This window comes from Rissa tridactyla, chromosome 3, assembly GCF_028500815.1.
Source record: "Rissa tridactyla isolate bRisTri1 chromosome 3, bRisTri1.patW.cur.20221130, whole genome shotgun sequence".
Taxonomy (NCBI): domain Eukaryota; kingdom Metazoa; phylum Chordata; class Aves; order Charadriiformes; family Laridae; genus Rissa; species Rissa tridactyla.
This window is the reverse complement of record NC_071468.1, coordinates 18334642-18353289: the sequence shown is the minus strand read 5'-3', so window position 1 is coordinate 18353289 and position 18648 is coordinate 18334642. Positions and strand designations below refer to the sequence as shown.

Sequence of the window (18648 nt, the reverse complement as noted above, 5' to 3'; positions counted from 1 at the left end):
CGCCCAGCCGCGCTCCTGCGCATGCGCAGTCGGGAAGTCTCGCGGAGCGCGGCGGCGGCGGCATCGGCGGTGTGTGAGGGGAAGGCCTCAGCTATGTCGGGGTCGGCGGGGTCTGGCGGGGCGGCCGGCTCGGCGCGGAAGCGGCTGATGAAGGAGGAGGACATGACGAAGGTGGAGTTCGAGACGAGCGAGGAGGTGGACGTGACGCCCACCTTCGACACCATGGGGCTGCGGGAGGACCTGCTGCGCGGCATCTACGCCTACGGTGCGCGGCGGGGCGGCGGAGGCGAGGGGGAGAGAGGGAGAAAGGGGCGGGGGGGGGGGGGGAAGGTGGGGTGGAGCGGCGGCGGCGGGGCCCGGATGTGGGGCCTGCGCGGTGCAGTCGCCGCCTGCTCGGTGGCTGGGCCTGCCCCGCCGCCGCTGGGGGTAACGGCCGCTTCCGTAGGTTTTGAGAAGCCCTCGGCCATCCAGCAGAGAGCCATCAAGCAGATCATCAAGGGGAGAGACGTGATCGCCCAGTAAGTGGGGCTGCCGTTGGGGAGGGGGGAGGCGTGCGCCGTGGGGAGGCTGCGGGCCCTGCAGCGGGGGGCGGCAGGCACACTCGGTGCCTGAAGCGGGAACTGTCACCCGTGGTCCTTGGCCACTGCCTGGCAGGATTGGGGAAATCACATCACGAGTGATGCTAGTGGGAGGTGTCCCTGCCTATGGCAGGGGAGTTGGAACTAGATGATCTTTAAGGCCTCTTCCACTCGAAACCATTCTGTGATTCTATGACACGGGGTGAAATTGGCCAGCTTGCTTACAGACTGTGATCCTAACAGCCTCTTAATGTCAAAGTTGTTAGGTTTAGGTATGTCAATGCAATAAATATTTTGCTGAGATAGCATGTGTTCTCAATGAATAGGGCTCTGAGACTCTTGGGAGTGTTTTCCAGCAAAGCCAGAGAAGTATAGAGACAACTGCGGTCTCAGTCAAGGGAAAGAGTAAGCAGAAGAATATCTATTATGTCTCTAGAGGCAAAGAAGGATATGCATCCCACTGAAAAAAGCCGTTTCTAGGTCACTAGTGGGAATTTCTAGCCTTCCAAATTGTATTTGTTTACCTACCATTTACTTTATAAAGAAAAAAAATTACGTACGACAAATTGCATGATGTTAAAATGTTGGTCTGATAATAAGTAAACATGCCAGAGACGGGGACCCTGCAACAGAGTGCTCTATCCCTGATACTGCAGTTCTCAAAGCTGCTTGTCTGCAGATCTCACTGTGATCATAACAAAACTTTGTCAGGTACACTGTTGGCAATATTGACTTCTTTGCAATGAAGGAATGGCAAAGAGCAAAGGGGTGGAATACATTGAAAATTGTCTGTCTTGTTTGTCCGGATATCCAGACTATTCACCAAACATCTGTTTCTCAGGTCACAGTCAGGAACCGGGAAGACAGCAACGTTCTCCATCTCTGTTCTGCAGTGCCTGGATATACAGGTAATTTCATAGTTCATAGGACACGCTCGAAATGTTTTTTAATTAAATTGGTAGAGTCTTCATCATAAAAGACTTGTTCTTAGAGTGAATAAACAAAGCTTTACATTGAAATCTTTTAATTATGAGCAGTTAACTTCAGACAAATTTCTGACTCAAAATTTCACCAGATTCTACTCTGTAACAACTTAGTTGTTAAACTCACCTTGCCAAAATAAGTTCAGATAAAGTCTTGTAACTATAAAGTTGGTTTGAACAGAGGACTTCTTACATGTACTTTAATATTAGAGGGCTAAATTAATCCCTCAGCAGGCAGAATTGTCCTCAAACAGTCCTAACAGCATCAACAACCTGTCTGAACAGTTGGTGTGCATTGCACAGAATCAAACCTAAATTTTTGACTAACAAATGTTTGGTTTTATTCTAGTCAGGGGTATCGTGTCTATCCAATTGTTTTTTAAGTGTGACTTCAATGTTTAGATGCTGTTGATGATTTTCTGTGGGCCAGTACCCTCTTAAATAAAGCTTAGATTGTTAGTCACCTGTCACTGCCTCGGGACATCAAAATAAATGTTGCATGTTCTAAATGAAAAGGTCAGCTTTATGTTTCGTTTCTGTAACATGCTCATAATATTTTTCAAATGTGACACTTTAACATGTTATCTTGGAATCCTTGGGCAGTGTAAGGTTTTTATCTGAACTGAACATATGAAATTGAAGTGATTTAAAATTGTGTCCGTCCTTTTGCAAGAAAAGTGCACGCTTTTATAACTGTTTTCAGAAATCAGGTTAGAATGAAAAATGAGCTATCGAAGAACTGTCTTGTCAAAAGTAACTTAATTAACAGGCTGTTACTGTGTAAATGCTCTGTGTGAGAGCAACTTCCTAGGTGTACTGACCCTTGCAAACACTAGGTTTTAGCACAAAATTCTATGATTAATCCTTCAGATGTGACATTTCAGAGTACTGTGAGATCTGTATTCTCTGTTATGCTTGGATGATGCCTGCCCTGTGATTAACTGCTATGTGATCACCTGTTTTAATCAGGTTCGTGAGACCCAGGCGTTGATCTTGGCACCAACTCGGGAGCTGGCTGTACAGATTCAGAAGGTAGGAGCAGTTAAATCACGCTCTGTAAAGCACTCACAAGGCCTGGGGATGATTCTTAAGTGTTCCCTAGCAGAGCTCAAAGCACAGCTTCTGCTTTTCCTTTCTGTTCCTGAAAGGAATAACAAATTCTGATAAAGGGCTGGTTTGCTCATCTGTATTTTATCCGTTCTTGCTTACGTGACCACGTTGGCTAGCAATCTGAGGTTTTACACATTCCTAACTGAATTGTTAATAACAGCACTTTAAAAACAGTCGTGATCCCCAGGGAACTGAGTTCCCAGTGTTTGAAAGCCTGCTGTTGAGGAGGTTTGGGTAACAGACATTAAAAAATTCCCTCTAACTGCCTGTGCTTACATCTCTCTAAAAAAACCAATGTATGCCTGTGCAGACCTGCATCTCTTCATAAATGCAAACTTCATGAGAGCTCAGTTAATTAAGCTCTTCCTTTGTATCAACACAGGGTCTTCTTGCTCTGGGAGACTACATGAACGTCCAGTGTCACGCCTGCATTGGAGGGACCAACGTGGGTGAAGATATCAGAAAACTGGATTATGGGCAGCATGTTGTTGCTGGCACTCCAGGCCGTGTGTTTGGTAAGGAGATGTGGGAAGCTGCATCACCTGAGTTGAGCCCTGGGAACCTCCTGCAATTTTTGTGTGCTTAGATTTGAAGTAGCATGAAAATTACATTTATCATGACACCATTACCATAACATTAATGTTACGTATAACAATGTAACAACTTACTGTAGCAATAGCTAGAAAAGGATAGAGAGAAATCAACAAGGATAGTATTTGTATTTTCTCTGTTTATATTTCACTTTTAATTGTTGAAGTGTTTCCCTATAGGGTGGCATGGGAACTGAGAGTATTTTTTTAAGCAGAAAATATTACAGTCCCAGGAAATACTTCAGAATCTTGGAGGAGATAGGAGCTGGGTCTGTCTGAATGTCAAAGTTAGGTCCACATTTTCTGTATACTGGCCATCATGCTCTCTTTGTTAAATCATGTGCACTTGCAGCTGCTACTTTCTGCTTTCATTGCATGAAGATTTTTGTATTTCCTGTTCATGGCAGTTGCCACAGCGACAGTTTCAGCCTTCGAGCTCACATCTTCTGGATCTCTGAGAAACAGGCAGCACTTTCTTACGCAAGCACCTGGCACTGGGAGAACATAGGGCTCCACGAGCAGAAAAACCCCCAAAAATTAGCAGTTGCCAGACTGGTCTGGCTTTGAACAGCACACTAATACCAAATACTTCTCTGTCACAGTATTAAGGGATTACGCAGAGCCATGTGCTCTTTCAAACAGGATTTGCCCAGTCTGATGAAAAGTTCGTGTAGCATTTTGCATTTCCTATATCCAGCTGCAGTTACTGTGGGAGACTGGGTCTCCTGTCCTGTGCAGTTAGCAAGTAGCATCCCACAGCTCGGACTCTCAGAGCTTCCCTGCAGTCACTGCTCCCTTAGCCGGGCTGCGGAGACATCTCCCGAGGTTAGAGGGTGCAGCGGGCACACTGTGGCTCTTGGATGTGCCTTCTGTCACCAAACACCAGTCTCTTTTGGCAGCAGGGGAAGCGCCTGTCCCTCCTCCACCAAAATGCCCTGACAGCAGCTGGGAGCAGTGTAGGCTCGCTTGCTTTCAAAGCCTTTTTATCTCACAAAGTGAAATTTTACAGATATGATTCGTCGTCGAAGTTTAAGGACTCGTGCCATCAAAATGTTGGTTTTGGATGAAGCAGATGAAATGCTCAATAAAGGTAAAATATTTTGTCTCCCTTTTACTTCCTTTCTTCTCACCTCTTTGAGATTCCAAGGTGTCCCAGCTGGCAGTCCCACTTTTAGAAACAATTGGTTTTGTCAAAGTTATTTAATTGTAGGCTGTAACAGGTTAAACTACTGAATATGCCTTCTCTGGTTTAGTTGTAGCATCCTTTTCGATAGTTATAAATTCTTGAGCACGCTTTACTGTGTACCACAGCCACGTTGTAGTGAGCTTGGGAAAATTAGGAAGAGACGAGTAGTATGTGACACTGGCTTTGAGTTACCGATTCACTCATTAGCGTTCATCATATAGCATAGGCCCAATACTGAATTCCAGATAAAATGGTGAAGGAGCAGGATACTTGGGGGAAAGATGTGCTGGCTGTTCTGTGCTACTTGGTTTGCTTTTCAGGTTTTAAGGAGCAGATCTATGATGTGTACAGATACTTGCCTCCAGCTACACAGGTGGTTCTGATCAGTGCCACTTTGCCTCATGAAATTCTGGAGATGACCAACAAATTCATGACAGACCCCATTCGCATCTTGGTGAAACGGTGAGTCGGTTTCCTTGGAAAGAACAGGAGCCCTTTGGTCCAGCCTTGGACAATTCACAGTATTAACCGATTTAAATGTGCAGTCTCTCTCACGTTCCTTCTCACCATTGCAGTTTGTCTAGGCATTCGCAGACATCCTCATGTCCTCTTTTCCAGCAGAGGCCGACTCGTCTCTCTGACTCTGTCCTTGTCCAGTTGTGTTTGCTGCTGCTCAGCCCGACTGCCCCCCGCCCCCTTATCCTCCCCATGTATAGTAGTCTTTTCTCCTGGAAATCCATCGTTCTCAACAGAGGATTGTTGTAGGCCTCCTCCATTAATTTGCTATTACATAGCAAGCCACAACAGCCTTTAGCTGACTGATCCTGAATGCCCTTGGAGGCATAGCTTGTGTCTGGTACTGTCACAGGTCCTCATGCACTGGAGCTCAGCAGAAGTCAAGAGCAATGAGTGTAGGCAACCTGACCAACATCTTGCCTGACCTCTTATGCTGCCCTATTTACCTTTCCTCAGTCTCTCTTGTCAAGAAACTTGAATGTAAAAACGATGAGAGGAATGTTTCCCATTGAAGCTGTGTGTGTAGAGCAGAGAGGGTACCCTAGGAGTTCTAGTCTCTGTTGGGTGGGTTGTGTTGGAGGCCGCTCTTAGACCAGACTTCTTCAGGGACTTTCTACAGCAACTTGAACTTTTGCTGAGACCCAGCAACCCACAGCACACAGGTGTGAGCTCTGCATTGTATGTATTCACCTAGTTGTGGTGTGGTACAGCTGTCCTTCTTCCCTACAGTGATGAGTTGACCCTCGAAGGAATCAAGCAGTTTTTTGTGGCCGTGGAGAGGGAAGAATGGAAGTTTGACACCTTGTGCGATCTCTACGACACACTCACAATCACCCAGGCTGTCATCTTCTGCAACACCAAAAGAAAGGTACAGTAGTCACCAGATGGGCGTGTTACTTTCAGAGGGTGACTCCGAGGAGAATGCTAGGACAAACCCAGCTCAGAGGTCCAGTTGTTTCCCCATTTGGGAGTAGTTTAGTAAGAACAGAGGTTAAACATTTGTCTTTGGGATACACCTAGCTTAAGCAACTGGTAGACCTGAGTTAGGTAAGAATGCACATGTTCTTCTAATTGCTTATAATCCCTGAAACAAAACCACACTGTCGGAATAAACGCCCTTAATTGCTTTCTTTTCGAGGCTCATGGAGCCCTGTATCATACAGCCAATGCTTTGTAAGGATCATTTGCGTCCTTTAGCTCCAGAATGCTTGTTAAAGTGTCTCTCAGTTCTTACCAGCAAACATCCTCCAAGCACAACTCGCGCGTTTGGCTGTCCTGAGCAAAGGGCTAACCCAGGCTGCTTGGCTGTACGCACAGGTAGACTGGCTCACGGAGAAGATGAGAGAAGCCAACTTCACGGTTTCGTCCATGCATGGGGACATGCCACAGAAGGAGAGAGAGTCCATTATGAAAGAGTTCAGATCTGGCGCAAGGTAAATGCCTTCAAGTATTGCTTACAGCGTCGCTACCTCAGGACAGGATTTATTCTAGTGTTTGAAGTGAACAGGCCCCAGAAACCCGTAAAACCCCTCCTCTCTGAAGGCCTTGTTCAGCTCAAAGTAGGAAGAGCTCTGATTCCCATCTATCCTCTGTGGTGTCACAGGGTTGGGAGATTGCCACTTTCCAAGGAGGGATGCTCATACTTACAGGATTAGTCTCTCCTATTTTGCTGAAGAAGTTGGAAGTTGCTGCATTTAAAATAAGCGAAGGAAAAAAAAATACTTTAAACTCTTAGGAGCGTCATATTCTTTCTGAAAAATCAAAGCTATCTTGGTACTATGTGTCTTCACTGCAGTTCGGTGATGCTGCATCATAGAACAGCTTTCCTTGCAGAAAAAGCGTGCTGTGGGAAGGGAGGAGCGCAGCGTGCGCAGCGTCGCAGGGGATGCCCTGTGCTGGAGGCTGCAGCTTCTCAGCTCTCACACCCACCTGGGTGGGGTGGAACAGCTGTAACTGTCCCCTTCTCTTCGCAGCCGAGTCCTTATTTCGACAGATGTTTGGGCCAGAGGCCTGGATGTTCCTCAGGTGTCCCTGATCATTAACTACGACTTACCCAACAACAGAGAACTCTACATACACAGGTAAGCTCAGCCTTCGCCCGGGGAAGTGTGGCCGGATTACCCTTCCCCAAGGTGGCTCCATTCTCTCTTTCCCTCTGCCTCCACAGAATTGGCCGGTCGGGCAGATACGGCCGAAAAGGTGTAGCCATCAACTTTGTGAAGAACGATGACATCCGCATCCTGCGAGACATCGAGCAGTACTACTCCACCCAGATAGATGAGATGCCCATGAACGGTGAGTGCAGGCCAGTCCCAGCGAGGCTGCTGCGCTCCTCCAGTCGGGAACTGGTGTGCTGCAGCTGAAAGAGAAACGCCAGATGCTTTGTTTTGCCACATGCCTCATCCTTCCCCTGGCAAAGAACCTGGGAACAGGAGTAGGTGCGCGGTGCTGCTGGGCTGTGGCTCTCGACAACTTGGTGCGTACTTAACGTTCTCTCATTTTCTCTCGTTTCAGTTGCCGATCTTATCTGAAGGGCTGCGTTTACCAGGGAGCTGTACTATTTGGTAGCCTCCATAATTCTGTTTTGGACCCACATCCTTTTATCATATTGCTGATCGTATGTTCTTGAGTTGAGCTGCACTTGGGAACGTGTGTAAATAATGTCTTTACTCCCACCCATGTTTTTCAATAAAAAAAGGAAGTTTTACCATAACCTGCGTTTAATTACTTTAACCCAAGATAGCAACAGGCAGGGAGTTTTGAGATGCTGCCATACGTGGCTAGCACAATCAAAAAAAACATTTGACACTTAGTGTATCTAAGTTCATAAAATATAAGGCTTCCTGTTCTCCACCCTTTTGTTATCGCTGTGCCACACTACCTGATACACTCTTCAGCTTCCTTAACTCAACTCTAAGGATCAGCCATCTGCAGGAAAAATCTGTGGCCTTTCCCTAATCTGCTCTAAGTTACAAGATAGCCAGAAAATAAATTTCCTGTTGTTTATTCCTTTCTGGAGCCAGGAATCACATTACTCGTTGCTCTGGATGAATATTTCCCCTCCCAAGGAACCCAGGGACTTGAGCAGGCACTTGTGAGGGCGACTGCCTCCTGATGCCAGCTGGAAAAATACATTGATTAGTAACAAAAAGAGCAAATACCTTGTCAGCTTCTCCGCCCCTTTCTGATGGTGTAGCTTGTTACATCTTCCCAGTCACGTCCCCTCATCTGTCTCCCTACCGCGTCAGGCTGTACTGTGCCAGCTGTAGTACCTTCCACGTAGCTCTCCTACCCAGCTCTGCTGTATCCTTTGTGGGGCAGGAGTTGGCCAGAGCTGTACTGCTGGGGTGGGGTGAGTTACCATGTTTTACTCTATGCTTTTTTCTGTTAAATTGGTTTTTGCTTGCTCAGGGAGGACAGGGGGAGCAAGGCCTTAGTGCGGCGCCAGTTTGCACAGGACTGGAACAGCTCTTGGAGCTCCTTTCCTGAGTCAGGAGCAGAGTAGCCCTGGGTAGAGAAAGTGAGCATCTGCCTCCTTTATGCTCCCGTGTATTCCATCAGGGAAGTCCCTTGGTTCCCTTGTACCTGCTCTGTGCGCAATCCTGATATTCTTAACAGTACATAGGCAAGAGTTGAGAAATACTAACCTTACTTTACTAATACCGGTTGTAAAAGGTTGTCCAATTGAGGTAAGGCTACTACAGCTTCATGCCCCTGTGTGCCACCAGCAGCCAGGCTGAGCCAGCATTCCCTGTAGGCACGCACACACCCCCCCACGTGCTCACACCATCCATATGGGTCAATGTTCAGTAGGGCACAAACAGCACCAATCCCCCCATCCCGTCCCTCGCCGGCTGAACAGGATGAAGGTCCATTAGTGGGAAATACAAATGCACACACAAGCTGTGGATCCCTCCAGTAACTGGACAGGGAGGCTCAGCTCGTCCATTATCCGCACATGGAGATGGCCCATGCCCCACTCCAGCTGCTGGTCCAGCACACTAGGGACACCCGCAGTAACTGGCCTTCAGACACAAGTTTATCCCTTGGAGCCACGATGCGGATCCAGCCCAGACTGAGGGCTCTCCCAAGCCCCTTATCCTACTTGCCGGCTATTCGTCCACTGACACCATCTCACTCTGCAGCTGCTGGCACTTGCCTTTCGCTGTCGCTGCAAACATACAGCCCCTGCCGGCCAAAGTCCCTCTTCAGCTGCTGGGCACCTGGACCTCCACACACACGGGCACAGAGAATGGAGTCGCCTCTCCCAGGACAAGGGTGAAAGATGCAGTCAATGGAGAAAAAAAGGAGACACAGCCAGACAAGAACCTGTTGCTACATGACAGTCCCTTAATCATCGATTTCCCACACTTGCTCCTCCCAAAAAAAAAATCACCTTGCTGATCCCTCCCACAAAGTTGGGGGTTTTTTTGGGTTTTTTTTTTTTGTTTGGTTGGTTGGCTGGTTTTTTTGCATTAATTCTGCAACTTTTTGGCACAGTGTTCAAGAACTCCCCCTACACACCGTTTCAGTCATCTGCTAGAAGGGCAGAGTCTGGATAAAGCCTTCCAGCTTCACCATCCACATCCCGGACAGGGTTCTGCTCTCACCATCGCTGCAGGACATGGCACAGCCTCACATCTGACTCGCACCTCTCCAGAGAACGCAAGCAGCAAAACCAAGCCCCCTGCATGACTCTAGTCCTTTGAGTTATAAAGAAAAGAGATTAATCACCAAAGCATCAGATTGTTTTAAATAAGAGTATTTAATCTGTACAGTTTGAGAGAAGATAATCATAAAATGCAACATTCCTACCTCATCTTCAGCATTGTTCACCCGGAGCTGAGCCCTCATCTCCAGAGGGCAGGTAACCACCGCTCCCCCGCAGTTCATTAGGGTACAAAAGTCACAGTGCAATCGCTTTAGTCCTAAACAGGTGATTTCCCTCACTCGAGAGGGGAGATTGATAAAGCTCAAATGTTGGTGGAAATTGTCACCATTTAGGAATGCAAAAAACAAAACAAAAAACCAAAAAACCAACCCAGCTATTGGACAAAGTCATTTCCAGCTGAAACTACAGCAGTTAATTCTTTAGCTGCCTTTGCACTCCACGCCTCAGTCCATACCGATTTAGTCGAAAGCGAAAATAGAGCCGGTAACAAGATTTCAGAATGATACAGCAGTTGGAGGGCAGAAGCTGACAAGCGACTCCACAAGTCAAGAAGCGTGCTTTAGATTTACCAGGAAGTTTTCCTATACGGGGAGGGGACATGAGCTAGACAGGCGTCACCTTTCAGAGACAGGCATGAGAGGAACATCAGCGTCGAGAGAAAGCCATGAAGTACAATAGACAATTTGTTCATATAATTCTCAGGATAAGTATTTGACATAGTTTATGTAGCAGAATACATACTCGAACATCTTTTAAAAATAAGCACGGATTTCATTTCATATATACACAACTGATTTTAATCATGTACTGAAAATAAATTACAGGAAATAACTTTAAAATGCAACAGAAGACAAGAGTTTCACAACAAACATTCCCATTGATTTTCCCAAGGGGGTGAGAGATTGCAGTGCTCAAGGCAGGTAAATATCACAAATATATCAAAAAACTTCAAATTGTTGATGCATTCACACATTTACATGAGCCACAAACATTCCTTTACAGAGACTGCACTTAGCTACCACAGAACCAGGTTTTGCCATAAACTACAAAACTTTGATACAAAATCGTATTTATATATTTATATTTCATGTACATGCCCTATCTGTGATTTCTTAAAAAATAAGAACTAAACACACTGTACAAGACAATCCTAACTCATTGCTTGGTAGCTGTAGGCAACGGTTCGTTTGTTTTTTTTTTTTTTTTGGATGGAATTTCTCCCCCCAGTAGAATTAATGGCAATATTATATACACGAAGGCTAAACTGCAGAGAAAGACAGCTGGGTTCTGATATGCGCCCTGCCCTCGGGCCCAGGTCTGCCAGCTCGAGGCGAGACACCCCAGGCTCTCACCCACTGCCTCCCCTCACAAGCCGCTTTTGCCGGCGGCGATGGCGGCATGAGGAACCAACACATGCATTTGTTTAACACTGGTATAAAAGGCAATAAAGCAAGATACATATTGTAATGTAGTGGCTCGAACGGCTTCGCTGGCGTGACTGGTCGGAGGTGGCGAGGGGATGCTGCGGAGCCGGGTCCTTTTGGTGAGAGCAACACCTTATGTGGGCCTGATCACGACACTTCCCTGAAACGACCTCCCGCAGAGGAGATTCCCACTGAGAGCCAGAGACTGCATCAACTCAAAGGCTGGGGGAAGATCCCTGTCCCCCACCCCGCAAACACACAACGTGCTGCACGGTTCACCAGGGCTACGCGCAAAAGGGACACCCCCCTCCCACCCCGGCCGCCTCCATGGCACCCGTTTGTCTCGGAAGCAGAGCGCTGACAAACTTACTCTTCCCAGGTGATGGCAGCAATCTGCGAAGCCAGTCACACTAAACTACTTCTACAGTTGATTGTAAACTTTGGTTTATTTTTATTTATTTTTTTTTATTATTATTATTGAGTTCTCATGGTACAGCAAGCATGTCTAGGATGAGAGGGCAGAGTCGAAGAGGAGACGAACTGTCAGTCTGTCTTTAGTCTGGCATGGTGAGACACCTGCTCGGTCAGGCCTGCTTTGATAGAGTTTTTTACAGACTGCCTCATATGATCCTCCATCAAATTATCACTCATGGGCTTCAACACCTGTGGAATGAGAAACGTGCAAAAGAAACAAAAAAAATGAGGTAACCAAGGAAAATGAAATAGAAAAAACACACAAAGAGATGAGACTTGAAATAATGGAAAAAAAAAAAAACTCAGAATGCTGAAGTCTGACACAAACTGGCATGAACTGAAAGAGAAATGAGTTTTGCTGCTACAGAAATGAGGTTAAATCAGTCAACATGCTATGGACACAAGTGATATCCCTCCTACACAGCAGTATTTCACTGAATTCAAACCACTTTACAGTTCCTAGAAGATGGATGTGCAATTCCATACCCTATATGCAGCATCAGTCTGGTATGGTTACAGCATTTATGCAGACCGGCCCAGACGGTCCAGCTTATTGTCCTATATGTGTAAGTGTGAACACTTCAGATACAGAAAGAAAGTTAAAAATACTGGCTAGTTTTTCTTCTTGTTATTGTTGGATGAGAGTCGCTGTCGCGGCACTGATGTGAGAGCACGGCGAATCGTTCGGCGTCTAAGGACTTCAAAGAGTTTGGAAAACACCTAAAACACGAATTCAGCTGTTAGGAAAAGTGGCTCTTAGAAGACAGCAGAAAAAAAAAATAAAAGTCAATCCAGTTCAGAAAAAGAAATGGATTGCCAGTAACTTCTCACCTTCCTGGGATTCCTCTGAAGCAAGGAGGAAAAAGAAAGGCAGAGATTCAGAAAAAAACAATAGCAAGGATGTGGTTCATCATCAGAGTGACAGAGACAGACAGGACCCACTTTGGATGTTATTGGTGATGTGCAACAGCAGCAACACCAGCAGGGAGATCTTTTGGAGACCACCTTCCTCTAGCCCAGGAAAGGCAAGCTCCGCCTGGCATTAGCCAAGTTCTCCCCCTTTCAGGGAAAGTCGGCAGGCAAATCACACCTTTTATGCTCCAGGTGTCCTATGGGAGCAGCTGTGCTCAGCAAGTACTACACGTAGAACTGACACCTTCCACTTCCCTTGCAGCGCTCTTCAGCCCCAAACACCAAAGCAAGAAGCTACGGTAGTACAGGAGAGCCTCAGTTTTAATCACTAGTTACGGGTGTAACTCCAAATTTAGTACCCTGATGCTCATTTCCCTCCTATTATTAGAAATCCACTTTTTCTGCTCCAGCATAACTCATGACCTTACCTAGTTGCTCAGACAGGTCTAGTTTACCACTGCCTACGATGAGCCTTGAACAGAGTCATTTTTCAGACGCAAAAGAGAGCCTCTGTACAGAAGGCTCCAGTTAGTTACTTGCTCATGCCTTGTAGGACCCATTTTAATGCCATCCCAGGTAAGCTTACCCAGGTACCAGCCCTTTATTTCTCATAATAGCACCAACGTGTTTCTTTTCTGCTGGCACTGGACATAGATACTCTGAATGCTCCAAACACTACTTGTAAGAGTTGGTCAGCAATTCTCTACCTTGGCTTTACTGACACAGCTGTGTCAACTGGATTCTGGCAGGAAAAAAATTCTCTGTACAGAAGGCTTTCTCCTCCAGCTTTGGTACTCTTACACTCATGTCATGCCTTCTTTCAGGAATTAGTTTGTCTGGCAAGTATTTCTTGCAGCAGCAGTTGCACCAACTGAAGTTGTCACAGACAACGAGTCTTCCTGAAGGAAGAAACCTGCTGTACATCCTCTTGTAGCAGTTGCTGCAAGTCATCAGCCAGTTTTCTCTGAGGTCTAATTAGCCATCCAGTGTTACACCATCAGGTGGAGGTGAGGGAGGGCAGCAGTGTTTCAGCTTCCCCATTTCTTGCACCACCTGAAATGTTTTATCCACCACCTCCATAAGGCAAGTTTATCACTTTTAACGCACCTTCAAAAGCAGAATTCCTTGCTCTGAAAATGAACAAGGTGTTTAAAGGGTCCCTCAACTCTTCACAGTGCAAGCACCTAGTAAGGCTGGTGCAGTGTTAAGTAACACTTTTTTGATAATATCCTAAGCTTCTTTAACATTCTTTGTGTGCAGCATCCCCTACCGAAGAGGGCAGTCACACTTCTGAGCTGATTTTCCCTTTGGCAGCGCTAGCATTCTCCATTAGGTCTAGACCAGCCTTTCACTCACAGCACTGAACAGAAAGGAAGATTTTGCATTAAAAACAGATACCAACCTGTTCCCATATAGCTTCGGCGATCTGATCAATGGCTGTTCCAACTTCTCTGAATTCCCCAGAGTACTTAACGTATGCCCAAGTACAAAACGATATAAGAGCCATCCCCAGCACGAGATTACACAGGGTAGCTATGGAGTTCATACCAAGGAACCCAGTCAGTCCTGAGGTTATATACATGGCAAACATGACTGCAAATAGAGTGGCGGGGGTACGAGCAGCATAAAAGATGTTTTTGCCATCGTTGTGCTTCACAAAGTTTGCATAGATCTCGTCGATTTCCACTTCAAGCTGTTCCTGGTAGCGCCGACAGAACTCCTCCCCTCCCATCTTCTTCACCGAGCGGAACTGCCTGACAGCTGACTCTCTGAAATCCTGGTGCTTCCGCTCAAGGTCCGATGGGGCAATGTAAGGCTTATCTCCCCCACAAACCTGTCGGAATAATCAGAGATGAGGTCATCACACCCTGAGTACCTTCTGCTGTACAGAAAGCAAACCCTCTCCTCGCTGTCCCCCTCTGAAGCCAGCATCAGACCACCTCCTGCAGCTTGGCTCAAGCTCTAGAGTCCTGTCTCGAGTGAAGCAGCTAAAGGTACAGCGAGAGCTTTACCTGTCTCATCACATACAGAGCTCTGTCACATGACTGAACTCATACTTTCAACTGTTCCCTTTCAGCAAACCCAGAAGGACAGGACATCAGCCACATGTACACTCCTGTTATGAACAGGTGAAATAAAGGAACACCAGGAGTCAGAGACAGCTTGGCTTGAGGAAAGTTAAGGAGAACTCTGAAGGCCAAAAGCCCTCCTCCTCAGCTTTTTACTCCTGGCCACCCATCTCAGCAAGAGGGTCAGTGCAGAACTTGGACAAAAAGGGTCGATTTTGCCCACTCGACAAGTATATTCCTGTTTATTGCTTCCACTAGCAGGCTCCATGGAACTTACCAGGTGATATGAATTAACAAGAACTAGCTGCTGACATCTTTAGCCTATTCTTCCCTAGGCTATCCTCTAGGCTTGATTCTGATCAGCTTCTGAGAGTACATTTCTCCTGAAGGGACAAGACCACGGACTCAAATGGATACCCGTGATGTGGACACTCACCATCTTCCTCTCCCTGAATCTGCATGGGTATGAAAATGGTTAGAGACTCCAAGGACTCTGTAAGACTGATTTCTGACCTCTTCAGAACTATGACTAGAGATTACCTAGGCCATCAGAGACATACACATGGAAGATCAGCTCCAACTCCTCCAGACCCTCACAGTCAGACTATGTCTAAAAACTGATGATTCTTCCCATAGGATGTCAAACAACAACCTTCCCTCTCCCGCCTCAAGCACTTATCACAGTGCTTGTCATCTCACATCTTGAGTGCAGCAACAACTTTAACTTTCTCCTGCTGCTACCCCTTCATCAGGACACGTAGTAGCTCACTTTCTCAGAGTACAGCATCCCCTTTCTGCCTCACAAAATGCTTCACTGGCTAGCTTCTTCAAGAAAAACCTCACCATCGAGATCCTGACACCCTCACTTTGCCACTTGAACAAGTTTAACAAGCACCTTTCTGCTTTTTCTGTATTGAAGTCCTCCACGTCTGGCAAAACTCCTTGGAAAATTGCTACTAGTCTCATCCTCCAAAACAGTCTTTTCACATTGCCCAGGGAGTGCTAGACCCTAGAAGCTGCTCCTGCATCAAGACCACCACACAAATAACTGACACTGTTTTTTTATACTCTGTGTGGCTGTGCCTGTTGTTCCTTACATTTACATTAGGGGGACAGTATTTTGGTTATACTCAACCTTGGTTCATGAGGAGACCTCAGAAGCTACAGTAAGAACTATCTTTACATAATCCAGTCTTAAATCCAAAGAGTTCCTACTTCTATCCCTAAAGATAGAAATTTCCGAGCTGTGTCACATTAAAAACATCATCTGAGACATCTGGATTAAAAATGATTCAAGACATTTTTATGTATCTCTACAGCGATATAAAAATACACAGTACTGGGGAACATTACTATGGAAACAAAGTCTGTTTAAGAGAACATCTGTTCCTGTTTATTCCTTGCCCCAAGTAAGAAACCTTACAACTACAGTATCTCAGCCAGCATTGAAGATTCAAGGTAGGAAGGCAGACTTGGCATTTATTGTAAACAACCCATGTACTATTTCAAGAGATTTTCCAAAATGGAAACAAATGAAAGAGTCCCTCTACACCAGCAGAGCATTCTTAAGACAGACTGCTAACAACTGGAACTGGCTACTCTGCCACTAGTGTTAGGTCTTACTCGAATTTCAAAATGGGAGAGCTACTTCAGCAATTAAGACCAGAATTAGCCTAGTTAATGGGGAGCTATGTTTGTAGCTTGTTACCACATCTACTGGTCTTTTCTGGTTGTAGAGTTTCACAGTAAGCATAACCCTGTTAAGCTTTAAGAGACATGTAATTGTTTTCAAAGTTTCCTATGAAAAAAACCTTGCATAACGCTACATTCAAGTATGAATTCCATCCAGACATTCAGTTTGAAGTGTTAGAAGTCATTATCTTCAAGAAGGAAGTTACATATACAGCTTTTTCAGACAAGATAATTCTTCTATTTCAAGGGTGGTTTTTTTTAAACTTTAGAATAATTTTATTCCTTGCATTTTACAGCTAATGAATGACCACAATTCAGAAGCATGAGATTATAGTACTAGAACTCTACCCTTGTGTGACCCTGTCCCACCAAATGTCTCCTCACCTGTCTGCCCATTTCATGTCACAGGATTTTAAGAAGTCTGTCAAGAGCAGCAGGGGAAACTAACAGGTGGTATCTTACAAATACGCCCAGTCCCATACCTCTCTAGCAATTTCTGTCTCAAAGAATCCTGGTTTTGCTGCATCAGACATCTAACCTTAGAGCAGAGTGCAAAAAACACACGACTACTGGCCCTAACCTACTTTTTTCCATGCTCACAACCAACACTCGAGTAGGCCATTGAAACTGAAAACCTGTATTTGCACGTAGGCAGTTAGAAAAAGTTTTGTCATCATACCTGCTCCATGCCTTTACTGTACAAGTCTTTTGCTCCTGCCACAGCAGCAAGATTGTTCGCCTCGGCTGTTGCCTAGAAAACATTGAGCGCCGTGTATCAGCACAGAATCACCAGCAAGTTACATACATGTAGTTACACTGACAAACATACTCCCATAACCTCCAAAGCTCCAATTGCCAGCAAAATGCCCCACAAAACCAGGAAAGTTAGAAATATACATTAAGATGAGATTACTGACTAGGAAAATATTTTCTTCAGCTTTCTAGTACAGCTGCAGACACACTCCCATGTGCTTGGACAAGCTTTTCGTCATAAGCAATCTCTTCTGAATGCTCTATTGTTAACACGCAAATAAGGATAACAAAACTATTAACTGCCAATCCTGATACATCACTACCTGTGATGAAGGAAGCAAGCTGGTATTATTTCTGCATTATTATGTGCAGTTTTCATGTCAGAATTTGTAAGAATTTAAGTCTATTTTCAACCTGTGTCTTGTCAGGGACAGTTATTATAGCTAACGCTGCAAGATGACACCTTCTTTATCTCCCAGTCATATTTATGGCATGCTAGTAGAGGAAATGATAGCAGCCTTTGTTTCATTGTGATGAGTTTTCTGAATTCCCCCAAAAGTCTAAAATTTGGGTTCCTTGAAGGACAAGAAAACAGCCAGAACAGTCATGTTTTAATGAAGCGACGGAGGAAACTTAAAAAAACCCAAGTCTCATAAACACAAAATGGTTAAAACTGACCCTACAAGCCCACACTTCAGTGAAAGCTCTTCATCCCAAACAATGCAAGGTTCACCACACAGCTTTATACAACCAGTTTGTGTTCAGATTGCTTTAAAGCTGATTACGTCCTCTTTGGATCAACCCAGAAAAGAAACCTCAATGCAGTTACCCAATCTAACAAGCCCTTAGAGAGTAGCCCAACACTGCAACACAGTGGCGATAACTGCACTACTATAAGCCTTCTCCATTTTATCTGCTCCGTCTGATGCTAACAGTCCTCCGAATATAGGCTAAAAGATACGACAAAATAGCAAGCCACAGGAAACGCATGCTTAGAAATTGAAACAGCTAAAAAAAATCCACCCAACCAGATCTACCCCCCTTGCTCCATTTGGCAGATGGAACTGAGGGAAGACACAGTTCAGGTGGCTTTTAAAGTACATAGTTCCTTCAAGAACTACAGCTCTGTGTGCGGGAGCTTCAGACCCGCAGCAGTCATGATCTTCAACTGTAAAAAGCTTACAAAGTACACATCATCTATCGTATTATTTAAAAGAAAAATAAAATACCTGCAGCATAGATTTCGGATGAGGTAGCTCCTCTCCTTGATAGATTTTAATATAAGCCTAAATGGGAGAAAAAAAAAGTTTCATTTTCCTAAAGATTTATGATTGAGGAGATGGAGAGAAGGATGATATAAAGATAGAGCTCATAGATTATTTCTTTGTAATAATGCTAAATATTGAATTAAGCAAATTTCTTCATACAAGTCTGCCATTCTCACAGTTATCCCTAGCACTTGAACCCCTTTACTTTCCTGTGCGTTTGAGGCTGGGGCCTAGCAGGGTAGTAAGCACCTTGAGATGACTTGGACACTATCTCAAGAAGTGACAGGCTTGACAGTAGGTTTCTGCTGCCTCAAATAAATAAGGTGGTCTTTGCTATGCAGAGAATCTTCACCCAAAACAAAAGAGTGAAGACAACTATCTCACAAAGCCTTTCCAGCAAGAGGTCTGTCCAAACACACAC

General features: G+C 45.3%; 2 protein-coding genes across 6 annotated transcripts in view; one reads left to right on the top strand and one right to left on the bottom strand.

The window, feature by feature from the left end:
* The first annotated feature begins 15 nt into the window (after positions 1-15).
* On the top strand, positions 16-7676 carry EIF4A3 (eukaryotic translation initiation factor 4A3). Its single transcript, XM_054193928.1, has 12 exons — positions 16-265; positions 446-518; positions 1420-1486; positions 2531-2593; positions 3054-3186; positions 4271-4351; positions 4768-4909; positions 5693-5831; positions 6281-6396; positions 6937-7044; positions 7131-7258; positions 7478-7676. The coding sequence occupies exons 1-12, from the start codon at positions 22-24 to the stop codon at positions 7492-7494; spliced, it is 1311 nt and encodes a 436-aa protein (XP_054049903.1). The 5' UTR covers positions 16-21; the 3' UTR covers positions 7495-7676.
* Positions 7677-9709: 2033 nt separating this feature from the next.
* Positions 9710-18648, bottom strand: part of ATL2 (atlastin GTPase 2) — a 40334-nt gene continuing 31395 nt past the window's right edge. For 4 of the 5 annotated variants that reach the window (XM_054193926.1, XM_054193927.1, XM_054193922.1 and 1 more), the window contains 4 exons: positions 18189-18245; positions 16886-16957; positions 13848-14279; positions 9710-11722 (listed from right to left, as the gene is read on the bottom strand). In XM_054193926.1, the coding sequence (XP_054049901.1) occupies positions 11603-11722; positions 13848-14279; positions 16886-16957; positions 18189-18245 (681 nt within the window). In that variant the 3' untranslated portion in view covers positions 9710-11602. The other variant, XM_054193924.1, reaches the window with a different exon arrangement.

What these genes read in the sequence shown, in the direction of transcription:
- EIF4A3 (XM_054193928.1), top strand. Translation starts at nt 22, where the DNA reads ATGCGCAGTCGGGAAGTCTCGCGGAGCGCGGCGGCGGCGGCATCGGCG. An exon ending in AGATGAAATGCTCAATAAAG is followed by an intron (nt 4,352 to 4,767) that starts GTAAAATATTTT and finishes TTTGCTTTTCAG; the next exon opens with GTTTTAAGGAGCAGATCTAT. An exon ending in TCTGCAACACCAAAAGAAAG is followed by an intron (nt 5,832 to 6,280) that starts GTACAGTAGTCA and finishes CTGTACGCACAG; the next exon opens with GTAGACTGGCTCACGGAGAA.